We start from the raw sequence: 13,559 nt of genomic DNA on the forward strand, positions 1-13,559 counted from the left end.
TCCATGCCTGTTAAAGGAGCTACAGTGTGAATACTGCAATATTTTTTGGGGGTTATTACCAGTGTGGACAAAATCCTCAGAGCTGACAGGGAAGAAATGAAGAAAACACTTTGACATCAGGATATGCTTTTGCTGCCTCTCAATTGCAGGCTTCTGAAGAGGCGCCTCAGTTGTAGACCATCCGATTCTGGATTAAATTTCGCCGTCGCCTGGATTTTGGTGCTTGACAAAAGCCCTATGATTAATAAAAAGGCAGCTGTGCTCGCTTCAACATTTTAGTTTTACAGTCGCTGTCACACACGCCTTGTCATCGAAAAAAAAGTCCTTTATTAACGTTTTCCCCGTCCCCGCGCCATCATCCTCTCCCAGGTGCCGCTCGGGGCTCCCCGGAGGAGCGCAGGCCCGCCCCGCCGGCGGGGATGCTGTCTAGAAAATAAAAAAAAAGCACCAACTTGGCCGAGGTGCCCCCGCTCCGGGGCTTCCAGCCCGGAGAGCGGCGGGGATCCGGCAGGGACCTGGCGGCGAGGCAGCTCCCCGCGGGCTGCGCCGGCACCAGCGCTCGGCAGAGCAGAACCACCGCCGGCACCGGGCTGCCCTCGCCCCTCTGGGGGCGCTGGGCTGCGGGTGCGGCCCCGCCGGGGGAAGGGAGGGGCCGGGCCGCCGAGGGGGCAGGGCCGCCCGCCGCAGTCACCTCGCATATAGCGCGCCGGGAGGAGGGAAAAGGGCCCCGCTCCGGCGGAGGGATACAGCCCCACGTATATAGCGGGCGGCGCAGGCTCACAGCCCCAGCACTCTGTGAGCCGCGCCGGGAGGAGGCAGCAGCCGCCGCAGCTCGTGGTCGCGCAGTTCGTGCAGCCGCCGCCGGGCCCGCCGCCGCCGCGCCATGGTAGGGGGCTCGTTCGTTTATTCGCTCGCTCGACCGGCCGGGCGCGGCATGGGGTGCCCAGGCTGGGCCGGGGGCTGGTGCGCAGTGCGCTCGCTGTGGAGCTGGGGACGGTCGGGTTGGTGGAGCCGGGCTGTCCCCGGGGAGGAGCGGGGGTGGGGGGAGCCTCGCGGGGGCCCTTCCCGCCCGGCTCTCCGCGGGGTGAGCGGGTTGGTGGCTGCGGACTCTTCCTCTCCCTACCCCCCGCCGCCTTGCGCGGGATCGCTGCGGAGCTGCGGCCCTTCCTCTTCCGCCGCTTCCTTCCCCTTTCCCCGGGCCTGCCGTGTGGGCGCCCCGGTCCCGCGCCCTCCCGCCCCGCCTCGCCTTCCCTCCCCTGCGGAAAGGGCCGGGCGCGTCTCCCCGGGGCCACGGCCCCAGCACCGGGCAGGGCGCGCTGCGGGGCGGGGCGCGGGTTTGCGGGCGAGGATCCCGCTCGGCTCCGGCACCAGCTGCACTGCGCAGGGAGCGGGGGGGCGGCCGGGGGAGGGCACCGCGCTGCAGCTACTGCGCCCCCGCCGTCCTCCCCAGTCCCCCCCCAAAAAAAACGCAGCCGCGGCGGCGAAGCCCATCGCTGTCTGCATTACATCATGTCTCCTCCTCTTCCTCCCGGCCCCCGCGCACCCCCTGGCCGCGGGGACCGGGGCGCTGCGCGAGTTGCTCGCTTGGAAGCGGCCCAGCTCCTGCATGGGGGCTTGGGGCGAGAGGGGCGCAGCCTCCCCTCTCCCCAGGGGCTGCGGGGGAAGAGCTCCTGCCCCAGCCGCCCGCGGGAGGAAAGGCAGTGGGGAGGGAAAGCTGGCCGCGGAGCCCCGGCGCCCTCGCGGTTGAATGATGAGGACGTGGTGTGGCTGCCGGCTGGAGAGGGAAGGAGGGAGGGGAAACGGGGACGCACTGCAGCAGTGGGTGGCTGCTGGCCGGGAAGGGCGCCTGTTGCGCCGGCGGGCTGCGAGCCTCCCGCCCCGCCGGCCGGGCGATGCCCACCGGAACGCATCCCATCATCTGCCGGCTGCTCCCAAAAGAGAGCAGGAGGAAGGGCTGGGATTTTCCCGGCGGTTTTTCGCTTCCTACGAGAGCGGAGGAACAGTTGCAGACTGACCTCTAATCGCTTTTTGGAAATGTGGGTGTTCCTCGACCCTGTCTCTGCATCTCCCCTTCCCGTAGGAGAAGGCTGACATCACCAGGACAGGATTTGATGACTTGACTGGGTGGGGTGATGGCTCCAGCCCCGGCTGGGTACCTTTGTCCTGTAGCTGTGGTAAGGATATAGTTAGTGGCTGTGCCTGTTGCTCGGAAAGGTGAACCCCTCGGCAATGTAGGGTTCGGTTGTGTCCTCGGGCATCACCGGGTGTGCGAAGGTTTTGGGGTTTTGTTTTGCGGGTTTTTTTGTTTTGTTTTGTTTTTTCTTGAAATATGATTTTAGAAACGTTCAGCGAGCTCTGATTAATGGGCAACGAACTGGTGCTGCGGGCTGGAGGTTTTTTGCCAAGGTGTGGCTCTGTTTCCTGTTCTGCAGGGCAGTGAGTCTGTTATGTAAATTCCTTAGATAATCTTTAAGTGAAACCTCGTATTTTCTGGAAAATCACAAAGCGTGCAGGAAGTTGAGCCGGATTTTGAGCACAAGCTTTTTTGCAGTTGTTAAAGAAGACTGTCTTTAGCTATTTCTACCCTTTTCTCCTTCCTCCAACACACTGCATGCGGGGAATTGTTTAATCATTACATACATACCTTAAAAGAAAACCCCTACCTAATTGCAGATGAGATCTGTTTATTTTCCTTCACATATAGAGATTTTCAACCTATCCTTTTCCCTTAACATTGCATAGCTGATTAATTCTCCATTGTATTTGTTGCTCTTTGCTGCAGTTAGATGGTTTTTATACTTCATATTTTAGGACAAGAAGGGTTTGCCTAACTTCTCTGACCTACAAAATTCTCTGTTCTATTTGTAAAAACAGTTCAGTAAAATGTGTTTAAAAACAAGTTAGTACCTTGTATCTGTGATTAGGCATGTAAAATTCTCTTTTTCTTTACTAGGAAAAGGCATATTTTTCCATAGAGAACTAGTTTGCTCCTTTGAGTCCAAACTGGAGCTTTTGTGATGCTCTATCCATACATAGGGAGAGGATTCTGGAAGGATGTGGCTATCACAGTCAAGCTCTAGAAAGCCCTTTTGATTACCCACTGAGCTGTATACCTTTGTATGCAGCAATGCCCCTTGATGAACAGGCGGTCATAAACAGGCATTTTAAATCTTGCCACTTAAAATTATATATAAAACAACCTGCATGTCAGGATGAGGCACCTTAAACTGCTTGGCTGAATGAAAAAGTAATATGATGTATGAAAGCTAATTTTCTTTGTCAGAGGTAGCGAAAATCTCTATTACACTGAGATGTAATTTGTAACATCGCAGCAGAGCCCCTCCTGTGGGGCAGGCAGAGGGGTGGAGGCTGCTGCAGTGAGGTGGGGAGGGCAGGGCTGGAGCCGTGGGTGACGCGTCAGCCCCCGCGTGTGCGGTCCCCCCACGCTGTCCTGCTGCGAATGGCGTGTGCTGTGAAACCCCGAACACAAGGCATTGGGGATTTTGTGCCTCTCTGACCAATTGCAAGGAGCCTGGCTTGTGTCCTTCACTGGACCCAGTCTGATTCACCAAGTTGCAGGATGGCGTTAGGTTCTGCATATGCAGTTTCAAACCAAGTTAGCCTATATGCTTTTGGAAACAGCTGCATGGTGTAGGTGAGTGCAGTCTCCTTGCAGAGACAGAATTCCAGGGTTTGAAAGTGACTTCATGAAAGTAATGATAAATCACTTCTGAAATTGAAAGGAAGTGCCTAATGGCTTGACAGAGCTAGTGGTAAACAGTATTCTAAAATGTTCTATTCTTCGTGTAGGCTGATCAGCTGACTGAAGAACAGATTGCTGGTAAGTGTTTTGATGATTTTTTTTTTGCTAGCTCTTGTGACTAAAAGAAAATATATTATCTCAAGTGTAGTGGAAAAAAACATCTTTGACAATTTTAAATCTGTACTAGCACTTTTCAAAAGCACTCACTTTAAAAAATCCCAAACTAAAAAAAAAACAGACAAAAATATTCTGGAAGATTACTGGTTCATTGCCTCTTAATTTAGACTTCTTATTCCTTGGACTACAGATAATGATATTTTTTTAGATGTTCAGACTTGAGCCAAGTTCTCCTAGATTTCTGGCAAACAGAAATAATTGCTAGACTCAAGTGAACTACTTAGAGTCAAAGGAGACCTAGGTACTCTTTAATAGAGTGAAGATCAGCTACAAATGAAATGGCAACAAATAAACCTCAGATTGTTACATTGATTTTGTCCACAAAAGCCAGTGTCTTTTAAATAAATCTTTTAATAAACTGCCTGTAATTCAGGCTGGTCAGGAGAAGGAGCATTATTTGACCTTCTGGAGCCCAGCCCCCCATTTGTGGCTGACACTAATTGTTATTATCTGCTGACTTGAAAATAAGTGGTAAATGACAATGCTTTTGTTCCTCTAAGTCTGTTAATTGTTAAGGGAACCCAGTGGCTCCTTTCCCTTATTTCAGACAGCTGCTGTTTGTGGAGCAACTGTGCCTCAGGCAAGATGCAGATGCATGGAAATGAATTACAGAGTTGTAAATGCAGATAAATAGCCACATGAAATAAGTTTGAATTTATTGTGAAAATTATGTGTTGGTATTGTAAGTAATTTTTTATTTGTATTTGAGAGTGTTAATTCTCTCAATACAGGGACAGTTAGATAAAAAGAGAAAATGTTTCTTAGAATTGTGCCAGGCTTTGTCAGTAGAGTGCATTTTTAGTCTATGGTTTTCTCATGCTGGTGATGTCTCTAAACACTGGGACTGTTTCTGCCTCTAGAATTCAAGGAAGCCTTTTCCCTATTTGACAAAGATGGTGATGGTACTATCACAACAAAAGAACTGGGAACTGTCATGAGGTCACTGGGTCAAAATCCAACAGAAGCAGAATTGCAGGATATGATCAACGAGGTAGATGCTGATGGTAAGTGTTGGGAAGGTGCTGTCATCATCTTTAATGTGTATGACCTCCACACCTGGGTTTAAACTGCTTTGGCAAGAGTATGATATAGAGCTCTTACTGCAGGTTCAAAGTGCTGTGTAGACTCTAAACTCAGAAGGGTGTCAAAGATGCTAGCAGTATTCATGAGACTAAAAACAGGCAATGGGCAGAGACAAAGTTATGCTATTTGTCTTTAATATTTTATGGGTCACAGGCTTCCTATTGCTATCTGACTTGCCCTGACCTGCCATTAACCTGTCTTTCCATCCAGCTTCCCTGTATGTTTTGTCAGCCCATAGCTTTACCAATGTCTGTGGTTTTGGCTAAGGCAAAAAGTGTTTTAGAAGTGGAATAGTGTTTTCAGTGGAAGTTTAGCACAACAAGAAGAGTGTATAGTCTATATAATGTATTAAATCCCTAATAGATAGAGAGGGGCTGTTGGAGGTAAAGGCAGAAAACCCTTCCCATATCAAGGCTAACAGAATTATTTTAAATGAACACCAGAGAGCCCATATTGAAACACGTGTTGTGTTTCTGAACTCCACATAGGCTAACAGTTTTAAAATGGAATAATATTCCCCTGCTCAGGGATGTCAGGCCTCTAGTCTTGTACTTTGATTGTGATAGTGATTTTTCTCTAACCATTTTGTAAAAGAAGAGTGAAAGTATATTGGCAAGAGTATAAATTACTGGAATATCAGGCCATATTAAGTAAACTACTTTCTTAAAAAAAGTGTAAGTAAACTTTAACTGCTGGGTTTTGCTGAAACTGATAAGCTTCAGTGTCTGCAGTGGTATGCAGGGTTTGTGTAGCTGCTTTAGGCTGCAGACCAAATGCTGCTCTGATGGATTTAAAACAGAAGGAGACTGAGGACTTCAGATAACTATGCCTGACCAACTGTTTAAATTCGGGTTACAGCAGAATGTTTTGCTATTCTTCTGCATGTTCATTGAGGTTGTTTTCAAAACTGAGTGTGAGACCTGTGTTCATATTTTACTGGCACATAAAGCTGGCCATGATGATAAATAGCTGTGTGTGTCTCAGGCTGGAATCCCTAGGATGCAAGGATTTTCTTAAACTTCATTAGTTGCACAATGAATTTGTATGCTTCTTTAAATCAATGGGTAGATCTTAGTTGCACAGTGAATTGTTTAATGTGGTTTTGTGAACTACTTAATTTTCCTTTTTGGCATATAGAGCTGAATCCTGACTATACAAATCTAGTTTCCTCACCATACCACTTTTCCCCTAGCTTTAAGCAGCCTTAAATTTAAATCTTTGCTTTGAATGAAGAGCTTAATCTCAGGGGTGAGGCCTGGATGTCAACAGGGATTTTCAGTTTTGCAGTAAAATACCTGTAAGAACACCTACAGCTAAGCTTATCAGTAATAACAAATAATGTCAGCTTTTCTTCTGTCACTGGAATTTGCAGGTCCTTGTGGCCTATTAGAATGGTTTGTTGCTCTGGTTGTGTGCAACTTTGGTTGATAAGGTAGTTGATTTTTGGAAAGAAAAAAGTATTTACAGTTCAGTTATGAGTGATGTTCCCAAATATTAGATAACCTTGGATTGCAATGGCAGCTTAATATGTGTTCTTCCTGGAAGACACAACAATTGAGAGATTATAAAAAATTAAAAGGTTGATTTTGTGGGAGTTATTTGAAGTAAAATAAGTCTTGTTACTGGTTAACCTTGATGCATCAAAATGGCATTTTACTTGTGGCTTTGGTGGCAAATGGTGTGGCTTGTCCTTGAAAGAAGGTGGCGGTTGATTTTTGTGCTGGAACAGTGGCTGCTGCATGTTATAATAGCAAAAAGGCAGTGGTAGCAATTTAGAGAGAGGAACCAGTTCATCCATAAGGACAATTAACAGAGCATCTGGCAATCTTGTCCCTGGCTGAGTCAAATGCCAAGTATTTGTTTGTTTTTTTGTGAAGAAAAGCTCGGAAGTTTAATTTTTGGAAGTTTTTTTTTATTAAGGCAATGGCACTATCGACTTCCCTGAATTTTTAACCATGATGGCCAGAAAAATGAAGGACACAGACAGCGAGGAAGAAATCCGTGAGGCATTCCGAGTCTTTGACAAGGTATTACTGAAAGTACAGCTGCTCTTCTAAAGCAATAATGTCTGTATTTTCCTTAGTGTTTTCTCTCTTCTTGTCTAGAAGGAGAAAGAGTCCTCTAGTAGAAACAGAGGAATTGGAAACATAAGAGAGGTTGTTCTGAATATAGAACCAGCACTGTTGCAGCCTGGTTCTACTTGGTTTATACAGCAAGGTCTAAGCTTTAGGCTCATCCATGAGGAAAACTTTCTGGCCTTTCCTTAGAAACAGAGATTAGCAGACCTTAATGCTTGGGGGAGGTGGGGGGGGGGTTTGAGATGTGTGGGTGGAGGAGGGGGGTTTTTCTCTATCTTTTGACTTTGGGGGGAATGGGGAAACATTTGCATGTATGCACATGGTTTTATACTACCCTATGGAAGCTTTTGAAGCCAAGATGATGTCATCAGTATTTGGAGGGACATGAAGTATTGCATGTTCTCTTTTCAAAATGTGAAATTTGAGGTTGCTTTCATGAAAACTTAAGAGCTCAGCTCCCCTGACCTTGTTTAAGAATACCTGGGCATGTCAGTTTTCTAGAACAGAGGTTCCCCTCTTTGGGTTGTTTGAACATGACAGATGTTATACAAGAATTGCATGGAGTAGTGGTTGGTGCAGCTGTAAAGCTAATGCACGTGCATGTGTGGAAGACGACTTTACTGCTACTTTTTATAGAAAAAAGTGTCAGTCTCTAGTACTATGCTGAAAATATGGGGGTATTTCTGCAGACAAGATTAGTGTTTAAAGCCACTGAGGTAGGTTATCTATTGGTGATGGCCATATCCTGCTCTAAGATAGTGTATTCTTCCACTGTATGGAATTTCTGAAGTGGCTCAGAGTGAGCTTCAGGTTTGGATGTTGCAAATGGGGACATTGGCTTAGAAGTGTCTATTTCTCTTCTCTTTTTAATTTTGCCATAAAACTTCTCAAAACTCCTTATGAGTAGAATTTAAATGCTTTCTTTGATCTGTTCTTTATCATCCCATCCGAGAAGCCTAACATAGTCAGCTGCAGTCTGGTTATAGAGGTAGTGTTAACACAGAAGAGAAAGTTGACTTCATTCTTGCTGGTGGGGAAGTGGGACTCTTTTTGGCCTTGCTTAGACAGCAGAGACTAAACAAAAACTTTTTTGGTTTTGTTTCTGTGTTTATTTTTGAAAACTCTTTAAAAACATTAAAAATACCTTATCACAACTACAAGTCAGGCATGCAGTTGTTATTACAGCACAGTAATTGTATGGAAGGATATGGTGTCATGCATGCCTCAGAAGGCAGTGGGACTAATACATGCTGCAGTGTGTACAGTGTGCCAGGTCTGTGCATCAGTCCCAAGTACTGTAAGGCTGCTTCAGAAGCAGTTACTGGAAACCTAGCTGCAGTTTCCACGTTAGTCACTGTCAGGATTGTTGTTCATGGTCTTGTGCAACTCTTTTCTCATAGGATGGCAACGGCTATATCAGTGCAGCAGAACTACGCCATGTTATGACAAACTTAGGAGAAAAGCTAACAGATGAAGAAGTAGATGAAATGATCAGAGAAGCAGACATTGATGGGGATGGGCAAGTCAACTATGAAGGTAAAAAGATGTTTGTCTTGACTCAAAACCATTATTCAGACTGAGGAGAGCCTGTTGCAGAGGGCATTAATTTTTAATACTTGAGACACTAGTTATTTGCTTGTTCACTTCTGTGGACAAAGCCTTACCTGCAGTGGAAGCTGCTTTTTTATGCCAGCTGTGTTTTAGACTCTTGATTTGAAGTACGCTGGAGACAGTAAATCACGGTGACTTTTTATCTTTTCAGAATTCGTACAGATGATGACTGCAAAGTGAAGAGACCTCCTTTACACCTTTTTTCCTCTAGAAGAATCAAATTGAATCTTTTACTTACCTCTTGCAAAAAAAAATGTTCATTTATTCATTCTGTTTCTGTATAGCAAAACTGAATGTCAAATTACCTTCTGTCCACAAACTGCATGTAATGGTTGGTGGTCCTGTCCCTAAAAGATAAAGTTAAACATCAGTTTTACAATATAAATAATTGTACTACCTTGAAAATAAAAAAAAAAAGGAAGCACTTAGTGAACTCAAAAGTTCCATTTGCTAATGACTATTACACTGTTTGGGCTGGCCAGTTTTTCATGCATGCAGCTTGACAATTGAGCACAGTCAGACATGTGTATTAAAAGGAAAACAAAACCTAAAGGATCCACTCTCTTGTTCAATAGTGGATTCTAATTCAATTTGTAGTATAAATTGTCATAGCTGGTTTACTTTAAAATTGGTTTATACCTCAGGATGGTATGCAGCAAAATGGTTGAAGGATGCAAAACTTAAAGAAAATGCCCTAAAGGTTGAATGGTTCTCCTGTACGTAGCAGTGTGCTCCAAAAATAGAATGATCTTAACTATGGATGGCATGTCTGTGTTAAAATACTGGTTTAACATTGTCTGCATTGCACTATAGTGAAACGGGTGTCAGGCTGTTACCGTTCACAAAATTTTTAAAAGAAACCTTCACCAAGGGAGCATCTTTGGACTCTCATATTTTTAAAACCTTCTGTACCATGACTTGGAGCTGGCGGAGTAGCCTGTGGACTTCAGCACAACTATCAACATTGCTGTTCAAGATATTACAGTTTATGTCCATTCCAAGTTGTAAATGCTAGTCTTTTTTTTCCAATAAAAGACCATTAACTTAAAGGTGGTGTTAAATGCTTTGTAAAGTTAAAATATATATATATAATTGAGATAATAAACCAAAAAAGCAGTAGGAAGGAAGTGTTTCTATGAATGACTTGCTGCTAAATTATAATGCACATGTATGCAATAAGTTATCCCCTATCTTTTCAAGATGGCAAGAACTGACCTCCTGTAACCCAAGACCTTTGCTATAAATAAATGAACTTGTGCTTGCCTTTCATATTACGACAATGTTAATTTAGTTGGTCTCAAAGTCGTGTAATGCTGACTCGTCAACTATCAGCACAGAAGTAACACCTCATTTCACTACAGTGGAGAGCTCTGAGCATGCATGTCAATACTGGGGAAACATGTATAGGTTGCTTATGTTTTTTTGACAGGTTATAAAAACTAGTGGGAGAATTTAAACAGCATGGACTTCATAGATATCTGTGATTCTCAAACATGCCAAAAATGCATTTATCTGCCCGCAGAAAGAAATCAAGAGGACATTTTACAATATATATTAAAAAAAAACCAAATTAAGTCTTTTTGGAAACTGGGGCTATTATGTCTTGACTTTTCAAACACTTGCATGAATTTTGTGGGGTGGAGAAGAGGACTAGGGTTAATTTAAAAACGATCTTGTTACTTCTGCTTTGCATGCACTAGCAGTGCTTAGTCATTCCAGTTCTCTGAATAAGTGTTCTCTGATCCTTCAGCTTCCCCATGAATGAGTGGCAAAGCAGCCGTGTGCACTCTTCTTTGTCTGAAAGAAGAATGCTTCTTCTCTTTCTTTTTTCTTATTTTTTTTAAGCAGAGCCTCCATGTGGAAGGCTTTTATGCTTGGGAGGGAGGGACTACAGCATAATTACTGACTGTAAGTTTTTGTTTCCAAATGTAATGGGTTTAAAACCATAATTGTTTGATAGTATTTGGTTTTGGAGAGTATTGATACCATCTCTAGGAAGAGTTACAAGTCTCCATTCATCCTGTCTAACTGAGGTGCATGTGTTAAGAACTTGATTTGCTCAGTGGGGGGTCAAGAGACACCTCCAGAAGGCAATTGAGACTGCCTGCCTTCAGTAATTTTTATTTTTTTCCCCTGGGGGGTGGGGTGAGTTCTGGGTGACAAGGGACCCAGACACCTTAACCAAGTGCCTAAAAGTTAGATGGGCTGAATGTAGGCAATTGTTTAGGTATCTATTTGTTGCAAAGGCTTAATACCGTGGCTGTGAATGCTGTCCAGGCAAACTGGCCTCAATGATGGGAATGTCTGACTACCATTTGAAAGTAGATTCTTGCATAGCAGCTGCAAACTAATACTGTAGTAGTGCTTGAGAATGGCTGCACTGATTCTGTAGACCAGCTACTAAAGAGAACGTACTCAAGAGACAGGCAAGGTAGGAAGGATGGTTGCAGCTCTGAACTAATTACTTCTGCCTGGGTGTGCAGAGATCTTGTCTAGTAGGTAAATGCTTCTTACCATCTATCTGTCATTCACTCATGGTTGGTAGGGTAGTTCACCTAAGAACAGCTGCTTTTAGCTTACTCAGTGTGCTCTGTGCTTGCTAGCAGAGACCTCATCCTGCAAGAGGTTCTTGGCTTGATTAGAAATTGTCTGGCAGTGTGCAGTGTTGGTATGCCCTGTAACTGAATCTGCCTGGAGGTATCTAATTATTAACTGACTTCAGTACCACATCAACCTCGAGTAAATGTATCCTCTGTACAGGACTTAAGCTCTGTTCCCTTCTGCATAGTGAATAACTAGAAAAATGAAATGGTGTCATCAAGGTCTTTTTCAATTTTTTTTTAAACTTTTTTTTCCTGTGAGTGTGTGTGTGTGGCTTTGGCTTTTTCCAAATGTGAAAGTGTGGGCTGGATACACTTGGTGCATGGCTTAGAAACATGGGACTGGAAAGAACTTCCTGGGTCATCAGATCCAGTCCCCTGCTATTGCAGGCAACCGTGTCATATAATCCTTTTAATAAACTGATCAAGCTTAAACACCTGCTTGTAAGTGGCTTGTTTTCATGGAAGTTCTGTAACTCATGTTGCTCTCAACTGATGCAAATAATATATGAAATATGAAGTTAATCAAAAGGTCCTCCAGCTTAGCTTTAGGTTTATCATTACATTTATTTAACTGACTTTCTTGAACCTGTTATTATTTGCACAACACTCAGGATAGTGTTGAGTCTTTACCCCTCTTGCTATGAATAAGAGTTGGTGTGCTTGCTTATTTTTTTTAATGGAAAAGGTGGATGTCTGGCTTGTTGAAACCTGTTAGATATGTTAATTGTCAAGGCAAGAAACAATTGAGTTACTTGTATTTGATACATAAATTTAAGGCTAGAGTATACATAACCATTTTTAAAACACATCAACTTGCAGTGTAGTTTTATATTTAATACTGAAATTGTACTGCTAAAGTTTAAACTGCTGTTAATCATATTCCTCTTCTGATCATAATGAAAAAAATAAAGGGTAAGAAAATGCTTAACATAGATTATTCATTATCATGCTTATTTTATTAATAATTCAGGCATCGAAACATCTTCAGGTATGGGGCGTTTGTTCTGTTTGCTGGGGTGGGCTGGAGTGAGGGGTGGGGAGGGTTACTGATGTAGGAAATGCTTAACCCCCAAGCATTTGTCTCACTTGCACAGCTCCAGAAGCACAGACATTCTAAAAACTGTTTAAGAAAGGACCCTGTACCTTACTGATGCCTTGGATGCACGGGAGGGTGTGGGGCTGCTCTGTGGGCAGGGGACACTGCTGTGGCTGCCAGGCCCTGTGCCCTGCCCAGGGCAGCATGGAGGGGCTGAGCCTGTGTCCTGGGCCCTGGAGTGCAGCACCTGTGTGATGTGAATGCAGATTCTTCTTCCCAGATGACAGCATCCTAGACTAAAACCAGTCTTGGGGTTTAGAAATACCAGAGTTAATACAGCTTGCTTGTCCCCTGCCGTGAAACTAAGTGGAACACTTGTTTTGCTGCAATCCAGTTAGAGTTTGGGTTTATTTTATTTCATATTGTTGTTTTGGATTGGGTTTTTTTTGGTTGGTTGGTTTGTTTGTTCATGGAGGAGGGAGGGGGTGAGGCTTGGTTGGTTTGGGTTATGGTGGTTTTTTTGTTGTTTAGGGTTTTTTTTTCAATTTGCTAAGTGAAATCTGGCAGAGGACTGTGGTAGAACCACAGCATGTTCTTCTGATACACAGACATACAACTATCAAGTGAACATTGGCAATGAAGGCTGATGCCCTTGTTCTCCTTACTGACATTTAGGAAACCAAGTATTTTATTTTCAGGTAGAGTGGGTAGATCTTTAAAATCAGCAAGACAAACATATCAAGTTGTGTGGGGATTTTTTCCTAACAGCATTTCAATTCCAAAATATTAATGATGTTGGGTTTTTTAAAAAATCCAAATGCAAGATTGTGAAGTACTGAATTACATGATGAATTGTATAAAGAACTGGTTGCAAAAGATTCTTGATGTTGTTGACTATAGAAACTTTGCATGAAGGCTCAAGTACTCAGTGGATTTTATGTTTTCTAAGACCCCCTATCAGTGAGTATCCTAGGGTAGCAGTCGGAAGATATTTGAAAGAGTTGGTAATTTCTTTAATAGTAATAAATTGGGTTTGAATGGCAGACCTGCTGATTAGGTAGTCACCAAGAAAACCTCTTACAGCCTCATAGATGATTAGGCAGAGTTGTTATCTAACAGTAAATGAGTGTGTTGCTCTCTATCTGACTGATGACTGTAACCAGAAGCACAGCACAGCCGTTTTGGCCCTTCAACTGTTAAACTGCAGG

The 13,559-nt window shown here is 44.0% G+C and overlaps 1 protein-coding gene across 1 annotated transcript; it reads left to right on the forward strand.

Moving 5' to 3' along the window:
* The first annotated feature begins 673 nt into the window (after positions 1 to 673).
* CALM1 (calmodulin 1) lies at positions 674 to 12,243 on the forward strand. The gene is made up of 6 exons (XM_030950191.1): positions 674 to 886; positions 3,811 to 3,841; positions 4,801 to 4,944; positions 6,944 to 7,050; positions 8,502 to 8,637; positions 8,864 to 12,243. The coding sequence occupies exons 1-6, from the start codon at positions 884 to 886 to the stop codon at positions 8,890 to 8,892; spliced, it is 450 nt and encodes a 149-aa protein (XP_030806051.1). The 5' UTR covers positions 674 to 883; the 3' UTR covers positions 8,893 to 12,243.
* The last annotated feature ends 1,316 nt before the right edge of the window (positions 12,244 to 13,559 follow it).

Source organism: Camarhynchus parvulus, chromosome 5 (genome assembly GCF_901933205.1).
Source record: "Camarhynchus parvulus chromosome 5, STF_HiC, whole genome shotgun sequence".
In the NCBI taxonomy this organism is placed as follows: domain Eukaryota; kingdom Metazoa; phylum Chordata; class Aves; order Passeriformes; family Thraupidae; genus Camarhynchus; species Camarhynchus parvulus.

Bases quoted from the DNA above. Each gene is read 5' to 3' on its own strand.
- CALM1 (XM_030950191.1), top strand. The intron at 3,842-4,800 runs GTAAGTGTTTTG...TTCTGCCTCTAG, and splicing joins GACTGAAGAACAGATTGCTG to AATTCAAGGAAGCCTTTTCC. The intron at 7,051-8,501 runs GTATTACTGAAA...CTTTTCTCATAG, and splicing joins CATTCCGAGTCTTTGACAAG to GATGGCAACGGCTATATCAG.